This window comes from Rhinoraja longicauda, chromosome 4 (assembly GCF_053455715.1).
Source record: "Rhinoraja longicauda isolate Sanriku21f chromosome 4, sRhiLon1.1, whole genome shotgun sequence".
NCBI lineage: Eukaryota > Metazoa > Chordata > Chondrichthyes > Rajiformes > Arhynchobatidae > Rhinoraja > Rhinoraja longicauda.
The window spans coordinates 50,325,736-50,341,888 of record NC_135956.1 but is presented as its reverse complement, the minus strand read 5'-3'; the positions used below and the strand labels follow the sequence as shown (position 1 = coordinate 50,341,888).

Sequence of the window (16,153 nt, the reverse complement as noted above, 5' to 3'; positions counted from 1 at the left end):
GGACCTTCACAGTGAATGGTAGGGCCCTGTTGTGGAGCAGAAGAATTGAGGAGGGCAGGTACGTACTTCCCTGAGAGTAGCGTCATAGGTAGATGGGGTGGTCAAGAAGGCTTTTGGTACATTGGCCTACATCAGTCAAAGTATCGAGTATGGAAGTTTGGATATAATGTTATACAACAATGTATAAAACGTTTGTTAGGCTGCATTTGGAGTACAGTGTTGTGTTCAGTTTTGGTCACCCAGTTATAGGAAGGATATCGTTAAGTCGGATGGAGTGCAGAGAAGATTTACGAGGATCTTTATAGATTGAGAGCCTGAGCTATAGGGAGAGGGTTGGGAAATCTAGGACATGGGAGTTCCTTGTTCAGAAGGTTGAGGGGTGATATTATAGTGTAGTGGTGATCTTATCGACCTGCCAGATGAGGCAGATACTATAACATCATTTAAAACACATTTGTACAGGTATATGGAAAGGTAGGTTTCAAGGGATATGGGCCAAACACGGGCAGTTGGGACTGGTGTAGATAAGACACCTTGATCGGGCATTGGCAAGGGGTCTGTTTTCCATGCCATATGATTCTAGTTCCCAATTGAAATTGCATGATAAGCAATTCAGCCAACAAGCTGCAAATTATGTTCCCTCAGCCATCAATCGGGTTATATCCAACTTGCAGTATGGAAACATGCCTTATCACAGAACTACCTGCAATGCCTTTTAGTTACACAGGCTAACCGATTGTATTACTAAAATCTCATAGTGTTAGTCAAACCGACATAATAATGGTTCAACAATTAAAACGGCTATTTCCAGTCAACATCAATAAACACAAGCAGGAAGCATTGAACCATTTGGTCCAGGTCCGTGTGGCTTCTCCATCTGTAACCATGGATCGAATGTATTTTGAAAGTGATTCATCTCGAGAAAAAATTAAGCACTTTACAGCCTTGGACTTGGATGCAGGAAGCAGGCCATTCTGTGCGAAGATTCTGAAAGAGCTTTTCATTTAAACTCACTTTAGTGTAATATTAAAAAAGGTCAAATATTTACCCACCATCCAGGTAACCACTACTCCCCTTAAAAATATCCATTCAAAACTGATACTCGATGTTTATGAACTCCAGAAGTAGTGATTTAACAAGCCGCAGATTTAATGACAGAAAATATATTGGCGAGGGAATACGCAATTTTAAAAGTAAATATGTGTTCCAGAAAGTCTCATCCAAGAAAGATTGCTGGATTCTCTGAAGTTTGTTGCCATGGTTTTCTGCTATCTGCTAGGCAACAGCTAAGTATAGGCCTCAAACTCAAAGCTTTCATGTCGAAACTTTGATAATACTTAATCTTTGTGCAATCCAGGAAAGAATGAAATAAAAGCTGAATTCTTATTCCAGCTGCAGCATAACATCATGATTTTTTTCCCTCATTTACTGATTCAAGTCTTGATGTCAAACCCAGACCTGTTGCCCAACCCCAATTCTAATGAATTGAATATAGACTTGCATCATCAGTTTGGTCGGCATGCGTGCCTTTACTTCATGGCTTCCTTCCCACCTTAGTCTCCTGGAACGTTACAGCACAGGAGGCCATCACTTGGGCTATTGTGTTTTTATTGATCCGTTGAAAGCAAATTTCCAAATTACATAGAAAGCCATTCGATCCATTAAGTTTATGCCAGCTCTCAGAGCGTTCCCCCGCTAATTTTCCCTTTACACTATTCCCCCACTTTCCCCATTAACTCTCCCCTAGATTCTACAAATTACCTACAACTAATATCAATTGACAGTAGGCCAAATAACCGACCAACCTGCATGTCATTGAAATATGGGAGAAAAACAGAGCTCCCAAGGAAACCACCTGTCCAAAGAAAGAACGTGTAAATTCCACACAGCGTTGGAGGTCAAATGAATGAATCTCAGCCACTGGAGCGGTGAGACAATTAGTCCCACGTCTCTTTGTTTACAACTCAGCAAATCCCCCTGCCTCAAGTGTGTTTTGATTTTATATGCACGAAACACTGAAAGATGCAATACATGCATGTTCAACAGCATTCTGAAGTCCACTCCCACTGACTTTAAAGAAAAGGGGATCAGTGGGCCAGCGATACCTCGTCATTGGCATCGTACGTATCTCAGGGGATGAATTTCTGCCCTGACAATTCAGGCAGTGCACAGAAATTCCACTCAGCAAACATTTACAGAACAAAAGCTTGGAGCTATTAGTGACTGGAATCAAAACCCTTCAAAGTCAACGTGAAACAAAACCTCTGGGAATTGCTTGAGCGGCAGGTTTGATGGAAGCTTTTAAGGAACTCATGGGAAGCATTGAAGTCCAAAGCAGAACAAAGGCAAATTTAAACTTCCAGCATATGGCTGGATTAGTGGTAATATATGCTTCCAGATGTAAGAACAAGGCACAGCCTACCTGACAGCTCTGCCCGTCAAGCTTCCTTCACTGGACGATGACTTGGGCCTTGTTTCCACTTCGGCCGTCAGATTTTCTGTCACTCTGTGTTCGGCACTCAGCTGCTGTGGCTGCTGCACGTCCACCTCCTCCTGGGGCTGTTCCTGGTGCTCCTTCAACTTCTCTTCTTTCTCACTCTCACTTTCATTATCACTGTCTTCTCCTAAGATGTCGTCAACCTGCCAAACGGGGTTGCATTATTAAATGAAGTCAACTGAAAATCCACACACTTTAAATAGCTACAGATAAGAGGCTGGAGGAACTGCAGACGTTGGAATCTTCTGCGAAAAAGTGCTGGAGAAACAGCAGGTTAGGGAGCATCTGTGGAGGGAATGAATGAGCAATGTTTCAGGTTGGGACCCTTCTCCAGACGAGCTGGAGATGTTGGAAATCTGAGATTAAATTAAAACAGAAAATGCTGGAAACACTCAGCGGGTCATTCAGCATCTGTGGAAAGGGAACTCGAGTTAATATTTTGGGTCTGTGACCCTTTGTTAGAATGTCGCATGTGTTAATGCACCAGCCACCTCCAGTTGTCACCACATATTTTTATATTCCTTTCCCCTTATCTACACATCTAGTTTACCCTTGTATCCATCTGCAATGCGCGCCTCAACCTCTCCAAGTGAAAAGGAAATGGTGACAGGTTGTTAGAGCTCTTCTCATACCTTCACTCTGTCCTAAGATATCTTACACCCGATAAAATACTTTTGTAGCGACTAGAGCAGTGAATTCTATGCTTTCATCACTCTGGGAGAAAATAATTTGATTCTTCTAATTTGCCATTGGGATTATTAATCCTATTCCTCTTATACTTTTGGCCGCTATTTCCAAACTCTCCTCTGCGCTGCAAGCTACTTCTCCATGTACTTCCAATCAAACTGCTTCAGAATTTCTAAAGACCTTCATCAGGTCAACTCTCTTAGAACAGCCTTTCCTCATAGCTGTCCCTTCTGAAACTTGGGTAAAAGGGGTTGTTGCACCTGCAGTGTCAAGCACCAGGCCTCCCTGTTCTGCATGAAGAATAAATTCACTTTGCAACAAACTCAACATGCCAGGATTTGAAGCTGAAACTTTGTGTGGTACGGTGGTGCAGCAGTAGAGTTGCTGCCTTACAGCTCTTGCAGAACCAGAGACCCGGGAACGATCCAGACTACGGGTGATGTCTGTACGGAGTTTGTACATTCTCCCCGTGACCTACGTGGGTTTTCTCTGAGATCTTCGGTTTCCCCCCACATTCCAAAGATACAGGTTGTAGGATAATTGGCTTGGTATAAGTGTAAATTGTCCCTAGTGTGTGTTAATGTGCGGGAATCGTTGGTTGGTGTGGACTAGGTGGGCCAAAGGGACTGTTTCCATGCTGTATCTCTAAACTAAACTAAAATCTCCAAAATTGCAATCAAGAGTCAAGAATCAAGCTGTTTATAGTTTGACATCATTTGAATGCTTTCAATGAGGAATTAATTTCTTCCTGATCTTCCCTTTCCTTGGTGCCAAACAATCATCAATGTCGATCGACCCACATACAGTCAAATTATATCGGGCATATCTTCTGGTGCCCCGATAATTTGTTGGCTTTGGTCTGCATCCCAGGGTACTTAAGGATGTGGCTCTAGAAATCGTGGATGCATTGGTGATCATTTTCCAATGTTCTATAGATTCAGGATCAGTTCCCATGGATTGGAGGGTAGCTAATGTCATCCCACGTTTTAAAAAAGGAGGGAGAGAAAACGGGAAATTATAGACCAGTTAGCCTGACATCAGTGGTGAGGAAGATGCTGGAGTCAATTATAAAAGAAGAAATTGCAGAACATTTGGATAGCAGTAACAGGATCGTTCCGAGTCAGCATGGATTTGCGAAGGGGAAATCATGCTTGACTAATCTTCTGGAATTTTTTGAGGATGTAACTAGGAAAATGGACAAGGGAGAGCCAGTGATGTAGTGTATCTGGACTTTCAGAAAGCCTTTGATAAGTTCCCACATAGGAAATTAGTGGGCAAAATTGGAGCACATGGTATTGGAGGTAGGGTACTGACATGGATAGAAAATTGGTTGGCAGACAGGAAATAAAGAGTAGGGATTAACGGGATCCTTTCAGAATGGCAGGCAGTGACTAGTGGGGTACCGCAAGGTTCGGTGCTGGGACCGCAGCTATTTACAATATATATTAATGACTTAGATGAAGGGATTAAAAGTAACATTAGCAAATTTGCAGATGACACAAAGCTGGGAGGCAGTGTGAACTGTGAGGAGGATGCTATGACGATGCAGGGTGACTTGGACAAGTTGTGTGATTGGGCAGATGCAGTTTAATGTGGATAAATGGGAGGTTATCCACTTTGGTGGTAAGAACAGGAAGGCAGATTATTATCTGAATGGTGTCAAGTTAGGAAATGGGGAAGTACAACGAGATCTGGGTATCCTAGTTCATCAGACACTTAAAATAAGCATGCAGGTACAGCAGGCAATGAAGAAAGCTAATGGCATAGTGGCCTTTATGACAAGAGGAGTTGAGTATAGGAGCAAAGAGGTCCTTCTGCAGTTGTACAGGACCCTAGTGAGACTGCACCTGGAGTACTGTGTGCAGTTTTGGTCTCCAAATTTGAGGAAGGACATGCTTGCTATTGAGGGAGTGCAGCGTAGGTTCACTAGATTAATCCCCGGAATGGCGGGACTGTCATATGTTGAAAGACTGGAGCGACTAGGCTTGTATACACTGGATTTTAGAAGGGTGAGAGGGGATCTCATTGAAACATATAAGATTATGAAGGGATTGGACACGCTAGAGGCAGGAAACATGTTCCCAATGTTGGGGGAGTCCAGAACCAGGAGCCACAGTTTAAGAATAAGGGGTAGGCCATTTAGAACAGAGATGAGGAAAACCTTTTTCACTCAGAGTTGTAAATCTATGGGATTCTCCGCCTCAGAAGGCAGCGGAGGCCAATTCTCTGGATGCTTTCAAGAGAGAGTTAGATAGAGCTCTTAATGATAGCGGAGTCAGGGGGTATGGGGAGAGGGCAGGAATGGGGCACTGATTGTGAATGATCAGCCATGATCACATTGAATGGCGGTGCTGGCTCGAAGAGCTGAATGGCCTACACCTGCACCTATTAGACCACCTTGTTATTCATACGTGATCTGTGGTGCAGCCTTCTGTTGGCAGTCTGTTCCTGGAGGAAAGGCCGGTGCTACTCGGTGCAATGCAGGAGCTCTCTGTACATTACCAACTGTACTCCCAGACTCTCAAAGCTTTTGTTTGACGTGACTATCTGAAAATGCCCATCTTTGACATCCAGTAACATTTGTAGATTGATTGATTGAATTCAATGAAAGACAGCGTGAAAACAGGCCACAACTATCCTTTGGCTCCTTCCTCCAAGATAATTGGTAATAATGTGTAGGCAAAGGAGATTAATTTAACTTGGCTTCATGTTTGGTACAGACATTGTGGACTAAAGGGCTTTTCTCAAAGACATCATCCTTTTATTTTTGTAGTTATTGGAAATCTCCCTTCACATCTGCTCCTCTAATTCTCACTGTTCTTTTCCTGCTTCTAAGTTCCACCCATATGGCTTCACTGGAAGATCCCCAAGTAGATCTTCTCTGAGCACTGTAGTTATGTCCTTCCTGATTATAAAGGAACCTCGCCTCTCCCCTCTTACCTGCATCACGATCATGCCTGTGGCATCTATACCCTGGAATATTGGACTGCCAGCCCTGCCCTTCTCTCAATCATCTTTCTGTTGTGACTATAATATCCTAAGTCCCTCGAGCCAATCCACGCCCTGAGTTCATCCGCCAAACTTGTTAAGCCTCTAGCGTTGAAATAAATAACTTAAACATCTGGTCTTTCCTCTCTCATTACCATGCACCTGACTGCCCTGTCTGCTAATCTTGTTCTCTTTGCCCTCAATCGTTGACCCCAACCTCTCATCTGCTTCCTTTCTGCTCCCCCACATGAATATAGTGTAATCCATCCTGGGTAACGATAGCAAATCTCCCTCCCAGGATATTGATCTCCTCCAGTACAGTTGTGAGAGACTATAATTTATACACTGCTTCTACATTACAACTCAGAATAGATAAGAAAAGCCTCAGTGAAATCTACCACTCAGTAAAGCCAATTAGCTCTTCCATTACTATCTGTAATAACCAGCTGGGCACCAGCTAGCAAATCATCTTAGTTGTTCTTAGAAACATAATAAAAATCTCAGTTGTACCTTAATTGTACCATTACTGAAATTTGTGCCTTAGAAATCCAAAATGTCACACATTGGGGAAAAAAACAGAGGAGTGAAACAGATTATCTGGTGATCATCATATTGTTGCTTGTCAGAGCTTTCCCACTGTTCTCTGCAGGTTTCCTACATGTGTCTAAAATGTTCTTTTCAGCAGAACTAACAAAGTGACATCCTCAAAGGCATTGTTTAACTGCAAGTCACTTCTATTAATTCAAAGGTCACCCTATGTAAGCCCAGAAGTTGACAAAGCCTTCCAAAACTCTGCCGTAACAACTGTAAATCTGGGAATTCCAACTTCGACACGGGCCAGTTTTACCATGTTACTTTATTCTGCAATGCCTGTGCACTAGAGCTGGAAAAAGAGGTGGCTTGGGGCTGTGTCCTGGGTCTAGCCACCTTCACTGTTTCATCAATGTCCCTCCTTCCTTCGCTTACGATTGAACAATGTTCAATTCAATTTTGCAACTCCTCAGCAAATGAAGGAACACATACCTACATGCAGCAAAACCTACACAACCCATCAAGCATAGGCTGATGTCTCCAAGTTAGATATGGGGCAGCTAAGGTGCCAGGCAATGTTGCTCTTCACAAGAGAGAGTAACCAGTTAGCCATTCAATGGCATTACAATTGCTGAGTTCATACCATCTGTGTCCTAGAAGGTCACATCTTTAACCAGGAACTGAAATGTCCAGCCATGTCACCACATTATTTCTGGTCAGAAGCAGGGTATCCTGTAGCGAGTAACTTGTCTCCTACCACTCCAAATTCTTTCCATCATCTACAAAGCACACAAGAGTTGTGGGATGGAACAGCCTCTACCTGCCTGGATGCAAAAAGTTCTAACAACATTCAAGAAGCGTGACACAATCCATGGCAAAACCGGCAATCTGACTGGCTCCTCATCCCTGTTCCCTAAATATCCATTCCCTCCATCAAAACACTCAGCGGCTGCAGTGTGCCCAATCTAAAACAATGCATTAGGCTATTCCAACAACAGCTCCCAAACCGGTGACCTCTATCAAAATTGTACGGCATGGTGGCGCAGGAGGTAGAGTTGCTGCCTTACAGTGACAGAGTTCAATCCTGACTACGGATGCTGTCTGAATGGAGTTTGTATGTTTTCCCTGTGACCACGTGGGTTTTCTCCGGGTGCTCCAGTTTCCTCCCACACATACAGGTTTGTAGTTTGTAATTGGCTTCGGTAAAATTGCCATGCTGATCGGCATGGACTCAGTGGGCCGATGGGCCTATTTCTGCGCTATATCTCTAGAATCTAAAGTCTAAAATGAGGATAATGACAGCACCACCAACTGTATATAGACACAACATGCTGGAGTAACTCAGAGGGACAGGCAGCATCTCTGGATAGAAGGAATGGGTGACGTTTCGAGTCGAGACCCTTCTTCAGAATCTTCAGAAAGGGTCTTGACCCAAAACGTCACCCATTCCTTCTATCCAGAAATGATGCCTGTCCTGCTGAGTTACTCCAGCATTTTGTGTCTATCTTCGGTTTAAACCAGCATCTGCAGTTCCTTCCTACACACCACCAACTTCATGCTCCCCGTCAAATCGTACACCATCCTGACTTGAAAATATTACCAATCTTCATCATCACTGGGTCTAGATCCTGGAGCTCCCTCCTGCACAGCACTGTAGGAGCACCTTCACCAGAAAGACAGCAGTGGTTTAAGGCTCAGGATTACCACCACCGTCTCAGATGGGTCATAAATAGTAGATGTGCCAGTGATGCCCAGATCCCCCAAAATGAATCAATTTTAATAAAAATGTTCTGTATGAAGAACATCATATTATTTCTGGCAAACACTGATAACATTTTTCAGCAAATGAAACCAATTGCCAAGATAGATTATTGCCTTTGTGGTATCTTTATCAAGACCATGCTGGTGAAAAAGGAAGAGAATGGAAAGGTCTCACCCTACCCACTTAATACGCATCTGCACTCCACTGGGCCTGAGGTGCCATCTATTGAAAGAACTGTAGAATCAAGACCCCCATAACATTCTGAAGAGTATAAAATTTTAACCTAGTGCCTTGGGCAATAGTATCCTAGGACATTACTAAAGTGGCCTGGGCCTCCTCCATTGCCAGAGTTAAACTTACCTAATTTTAGGTAAGTTATATGAACACTCCCCCTCCCTCCAATAAAAGTTGGTTAACCAGTTCCACAGTTCGTTAGGATGTATCCCTGTTAGGATTACATCGTCCATAGCCAAAAATTGGCCTATCACCCCGCCTGACCTGTAGCCAGCCCTGATTTGTCCTGGTCTTTTCTTGCTTCAGTCCACCCCCCCCCCCCCCACAATCATTCTGAGGAAGGGTCCCGACCCAAAACATCACCTATCCATTTTCTCCAAAGATGTTGTCTGACCCGCTGAGTTACTCCAGCATTTTGTGTCGATCTCTGGTATAAAGCAGCATCTGCAGTTCCTTTTTATTACATAGTATCCTAGGACATACAGATTACTTGCTTGTTTAGTTTGTTGCTCCTTTTGGGATTATGCTGTCTTCTTCTTGGCTGCTATGTTTCTGACAGGAATTTTGACTTTTTGCTTTGAAAGCCCTTGCAGTAGTGAAAGGTGCCAAATAAATACAAATCAGAAAAATACCACAAAAATCCTGATTTCAACAGCACAGACACACACAAGGACCAAGCATTCTCTGTAGGGAGTTAATTATTGAATGGTTAATTAGATATACCCAATATTAGGTTTACACAACTCAGTGCCTCCAGCATCAATATTTCCTTAGGGTTCTACATTACACTGCAATTACATTGGACTTGTATTGTCCGAGCTGGAGTTGTCCAGAGCACTTATGTTTAAATTAGACATCATGAAGCTTGTACTGATCAAAATAACCAGTCATCTTTTCATTTGAAACCAGCAAGATTCACACAGGAGCAAAGAAGTTTACAGTAAACTAACGAGTACAGGGAGTGTCCTCACAGCTGGCTATCTGACACAGCAGAGAGCAGGAACCGATGTGGAGGTTTAGCAGTGGGCAATGTATTGACTGTTAAAAGTCCATGTCCTACTCACTACAAGTTAGTGTATGGCCATCCAGTCCATTTGTACTGTTTCTGCTGGGGACAAATATAAATATGTTTGCATATCCTCTGAGAAACAGAGGAGAAGACGGCAGGGGAAGGGAAAAGACATTCTGACCTTCCATCACCGTGAGGAGGGGACTGGAGGAGACTCACTGTGATGGATGTATCTTTTTTTAGTGCGTTGGGTGGGGTTGTGTAATTTGTTTGTTTTATTGCTTTTATTATTGGACTGTGGGTGACTAAATTTTGTCCAAAAGGATGACAAATAAAGATATCTTGAATCTTGAATCTTGAAAGTAACCTGACTAGAGTTCTTTTTAAGCACTCGCATGTCATGTTTGAACTGTATAAACTATTATTTAAGGACTTTAGAACATAAGTAATAAAATAAGTAGGCTACACGGCTCCTCAAATCTGCATCACCATTCAACTTCTGATCTTCCATCTCAAGAATCGTTTGGTTCTCATTTGATTACTTTAATAACTAGAAATCTATCAAACTCCATTCTGAATGCAATCACAATTTGAGCCTCAACAACTTCCCCTTCCTGCAACTCCCCACTAGGGCATAGAGTTCCAAAGATTCACTGTCTTCCCTCTCACTTAAGAAGATTCAGTCCTAAATGGCCTATCACCCTTTTTTAGTGTGATCCATAGTTATGACTTCTTAGCCAGAGGAAACATCCTCCTCACTTGCACCCTGTCAAGCCTCCCAAGCATATTGCACGCTTCAAATAAAGTCACCGTTCAAATTGAGTGAATAGTGGTCTACTGACACAAGTTCCTTTCTCCAGGAGTCAGTCCATACTGCTCTACATTCTGTGAGGTTAAGAGGCGAGTATTTCTCTCAGTGGGGATCTGGAACTCAATGATACTTTGTTGTCACATGTACCTAGGTACAGTGGAATGCTTTATTTTACATACAACCTGGTATAATCAGCAGACCTCACCTCGGCCGTAGACAAGTGGGGCCATGTTTTGGTGCCGACAAAGTCACTGAACAGCCCTATCTACTTCCTGCCACTGCATGTGGCAGCAAACCTACTGGTTCCCGTTGAACCTCAGTATCCCCCCCGCCGGGTCCCCCTACGTTCTTGGCGGCCTTCCGCGCATTCCGACGGCCCTCCTCGCTCTCGACAGTCCCCTCCTCGCTCTCCGATGCCCCTTCTCTCTCACTCTGATGGCCCGTATCTCACTCTCTTCGCTGGCCCTCCTCATTCTTCGACGGCCCTCCTCGCTCTTCAATGGCCACCCTTGCTCTCCGAAGGCCACTTCGCTTTCCGACCACCCACCTTGCTTTGTTGGTTGCTCGCAGATCCCTCCCCGCTCTCGCGGCACGGATTCCGTCGACGTCCGCAGTGGGTGAGCCGGGCCTACCCGACGACTGGAGGGCTTGGCCCCGCTCGCCGGGAACTCATTACGTGACTGTATGGTGGAGGCAGAATCTCCCATCATACTAAAAAAGTACCCAGAAGGGAGCACATAAACAGCCATTTTCTGCAAGGCTAGAGACCACGAGCTAGCTCATGTGATTAAACGAAAACCTATAAGTGTGGACCAAATAGCTTCCTTCTGTGGTGTACATTTCTAAGATTTTCAGGTCCCGGATTGGAGTCACAGCTATCCTAGACTCCATAAGTTTTCACTGCCTTGAAGGATATTAATAATGTAGTCATGTGTTTAAAAATATCAGCAATATTTTCAAGGTGATCTGCACCAAGGCAAATCTTTTATACATTCTAGTCGGCAAAAATGAATGGAAAATAATTTTGACTTCAAATCTAAAATCAACTCTGTTATTCTCCCCACTCATAGCCATTCAATTTGGTTGTCTGTTAGAGTTTATTACAATCCAAATTTGACATTTAAAAGCCAGCCTGTGAGATGTGCAAGCTTTATGAGAATCTCTCGGAATAGCAAAGGTGACGTTTTGTGCAGTCACTGAATTTCTCCCTGGAGTCCGACTCAGTTTTAACAGGTTTATTTCAAAAGTTTTCTACATGCAATGTGATTGAACAAAGGAAAATGAATGCCTGTTGCAATATGTTTATTAGTAACACTGAAAATTAGGCTCAGGACAAGGACATTCGGCCCTTCACCATTTATAATGGCTGATCTTCTATCTCAATACCAAATTCAAGCTCTGACCCCATATTGTTTCATATTGTTTGTATCTAGAAATCTATCTCCTTAAATATATTTTGTGACGTTGGCCTCCATAGCCTTCTGTGGTGGAGGATTCCCCAGCTTCACCACCATCGGACGATAGACATTTTACGTTTTACTTCTAAATATTATGCCCTGTCTTCTGAGATGCACTAGTGTAAAGCAAAAAATAAAAATACATAGCATCTATCCAGCACCTTCATACATTCGCAATGTGCCTTGTGGCTAATGGTCAATATTACATTACATTCATTTATATATTACCTTTGAGGCAGCAAACATTTCCTGGGGCTCTTCTAAGAACAGTATCAAACAAAAAATAATTGATACTGGGATACTTAAAAAACAGTTGACCAATGATTTGGGCAAAGATTGGATTTTAATGAGAAATAGTGAAGAAATGGCAGAGAAATGAAGAGGGTTAGAGAATGAATTCCAAGATTTTAAATGTTAAAGGTATTGAAAAACCCCCTGCAGATGCAGGAAATCCGACCCCCCCCCCCTCAGAAAATGCTAAAAATGCTCAACTGGTCATGTAAAAAAACACACAAAGTGCCGGAGTAACTCAGAGGGTCAGGCAGCATCTCTGGAGAACATAGGCAGGCGATGTTTTGCATTGGGACCCTTCTTCAAACACAATCTGGTTATGTAATGCTTCAGGCATGGAACACAGAAACAAGTCCTTCAGTCTACCCCATCTACCACACAACTATTTATACGAATCCTACACTAACCCCATTATAATCAAATTCCTACTAAAATCCCTTCTCAAATACTATCTCATATACATACGTGGGGCAATTACAACAGCCAATGAATTAACCTACCAACCTGAACACCTTTGGGATGTAGGAGGAAACTGGAGAAACTGGAGGAAAGCCAGGTGGTCACAGGAAGAATAAGCCATCTCCACACAAACAGCACCGGAGGTCAGTATTGAACTAAAGTCGCTGGCAACAACTCTACTAGTTGCACCACTCTGCTGTCCCAACTGTGACTCAGTTGTTTGCATTCTTAGCTTCAAGTCAAAGACTTGGACACCACTATTTAAGTTACAGCGCAGCAGAGGACATGTTGTAAAGTCTTTTTAAAGAACTGTTAAATCTTCATTGTTTAATCTGCGCAATCTTCAGCCATTGTAAAATGCACAAATCAAAATGTTTTTTGCAGTCTTATAAGAATAAGACTGCAAAAAACATTTTGATTTGTGCATTTTACAATGGCTGAAGATTGCGCAGATTAAACAATGAAGATTTAACAGTTCTTTAAAAAGACCTTATGTGGGTCTATGTGCTTCTGATGCAAGCACGATTTTCTTTGTACCTGCACCTCACTGTAGTTGTACAGATGGCAATAAAATCGACTTGACGACTTGAAATGCTTCGGTTTCCTCCCATATCCCAAAGGTGAACAGGTTGGTAGGTTAATTGACCACGATAAATTTTCCCTGGTATGTAGATGAGGTGGAATCTGAGGTGAAGTTGGTAGGAAGAAATGGAGATCAAAATGGGCCACTGAAATCTTTTTTAGGGGGGGTAGAGATTCTGACCTCTTGAGGTAAATATTTATAAACGCATGAGAAGTTTTTCCCTGCTTGACAATAAACGATCAATAAAAACGCAACTCTATCTCATTGTACAGCAAAGTACTGCTAACCTTTGTAACCCAACATCAATGTGTATCCGAACTTACAATCTGCAACCAGCTTCCATCAGTGTAATACAACCTGATGTTCCTATGGCTCTCTTGGCTGCACTTTCAAATCTTAGTCAAATCTTAGCCAGAAATCGGGGATGCAAAGGAACTTGGGAGTGTTGGTACAGGATTCCCAAAAAGTTAATTTGCAAGTCAAAGTAAGGAAGGCAAACGCAATGTTAGCATTTATTTCAAGAGGGCTAGAATACAAAAACGGGATGTAATGCTGAGGCTCTATAAGGTGCTGATCAGGCCGCATTTGGTGTATTGTGAGCAATTTTGTGCACCATATCAGAGGAAGGATGTGCTGGTTCTGGAGAGGGACCATAGGAGGTTTACAAGAATTATCCCAGGAATGTGTGGGCTACCATATCGGCCTGTACTCAATGGAGTTTAGTTAGGTTGAGGGGGGAGGGACCTCATTGAAACTTACCAAATTGTGAAAGGCTTGGATAGAGTGGATGTGAAGAGGAAGTTTCAACTGGTGGGAGAGTCTAGGACCAGAGGTCATAGCCTCAGAATTAAAGGACGTTCCTTTAGGAAGGAGATGAGGAGGAATTTCTTTAGTCAGAGGGTGGTGAATCTGTGGAATAATTTGCCACAGAAGGCTGTGGAGACCAAGTCAATGGATATTTTTAAGGCAGAGATAGATTATTGATTAGTACGGGTTAAGGGTTATTAGTACGTTGTCAAGAGTTATGGGAAGAAGGCAGGAGAATGGGGTTAGGGGGGAGAGATAGATAAGCCATGAATGAATGACAAAGTAGACTTGATGGGCCGAATGGCCTAATTCTGCTCCTATCACTTATGACTTAAACAAAGTTTATGCTGACACTCCACTGTTATGCTGAGGATCTGCTGCACTGTCTTCTCAAACCCATTTGCTGATTCTGGCCATGCGGAGATTCACTCTGCTAATTTGCAGTAAAAAATCTTTACAGAACACTATTAACACTTGTACTTCAGTCACCAAGCATTCAGCCGGCGTGTCTTTAAAATAAACAACATTAAAATGTCTTCTCATTCATTTAAACTATTGCCCTGGTGAATTGTCCCATTAAGTAATCTGCTGTGGCGTTTCTTTAGAAGTCTAGCTTCTTAGCTTTAGTTTAATGATCTATAAATAATATGCACTCTTGTAATAAATCAGTTTGCATTCTTTTAACAAATGCAGATAATCATTGCACTTGAGTAAATAAATGGCTTCATAATTTGAAATTAAATCATAATTTAATACTTGGCTTCAATTTTATTCATATGGCATTTAATTATTTCCATAACATTAAACTCCAAATCTAATAAAGCTCATAGATATGTCTTAAGGTTAATTCACAAAATAACCAGGAAAAATATGAGGAGGCAATTGGAATGGAAGCTCCACATTGCACTAACGGAAAGAGATTCAACATTAGGTTTCAAAAAGGACAGAAAAGCATTTGGTCTACCAGGCAATGAATGGGACTAAGAAGCGGAGTAGGACTAAATTGATACCCCTTCAAATAATTGGTGAGCGGCACAGTGGCGCAGCGGTAGAGTTGCTGTCTTACAGTGCTCTCAGCGCGAGACCTGGGTTCGATCGTGACTACGGGTGCTGTCTGTTCGGAGTTTGCACGTTCTCCCCGTGACCTGCGTTGGTTTGTTCCGAGATCTTCGGTTTCCTCCCACATTCCAAAGACGTACAGTAATGAATTAATTAAGACATAGGTTAATTGGCTTGGCATATGTGTAAGTTGTCCCTAGTGTGTGCTGGATAGTGTTAATGTGTAGGGATCATTTGTCGGTGCAGACTCAGTGGGCCGAAGGGCCGGTTTCCACGCTGTATCTCTAAACTGCAAAACTTGCTACAATTCGATAAGTCAGATCAAACTAAAAAAAACAATCTGAAGAAGGGTCTCGACCATTTCTTCTCTCCAGAGATGCTGCCTGTCCCGCTGAGTTACTCTAGCATTTTGTATCTACCTTCAATCAAACTAATAATACAATGAGACAACCCAGCTCTTGACTTACTTATTTTACTCGCACTAATAACAGTTTGCACTTATATAGACTCTTAATGCAGTAAAAACATCACCCAGAAGGGTTAAGAACAAAGTTGAGACTGAACAATAAACAAAGTTTGATCTAAAGTACTAAAGGGAGCTGGGAAAAGTGGAACGATGGAGAGATTGAATGAAAGAGAATTCTCGAACTTGCAGTCATGTCTAATTAATTATGGCATTGATTGTGAACTAACTGTTTACCCTTGCACAAATTCACCAGCTAGATAAAACTTTATTGGTTTGGCATTTCGAGGAAAAATCATACTAAAAAAAAGGAAAATTAATTTCAATGCTGCTAAACCTTGGGTTCACCTACTAAAATATTGCTTCTGAGTCATTCAGAATTATTTGAGCTCTCCCTTTTAAATTATAGCAGAATGAACACATTGGTAGCTATCTAATATTTTCAGCAATACTTTTCTCTGAAGTCCAATAAGAGCAGATTGTCCATATAGGTGACAAGTACAAATTCTATTATT

General features: G+C 42.4%; 1 protein-coding gene across 2 annotated transcripts in view; it reads right to left on the bottom strand.

The window, feature by feature from the left end:
- Positions 1–16,153, bottom strand: part of ctdp1 (CTD (carboxy-terminal domain, RNA polymerase II, polypeptide A) phosphatase, subunit 1) — a 232,126-nt gene that overhangs the window by 60,663 nt on the left and 155,310 nt on the right. For both annotated transcript variants that reach the window (XM_078398633.1, XM_078398634.1), the window contains exon 12: positions 2,423–2,640. In XM_078398633.1, the coding sequence (XP_078254759.1) occupies positions 2,423–2,640 (218 nt within the window). The remainder of the gene's footprint in view (positions 1–2,422; positions 2,641–16,153) is intronic.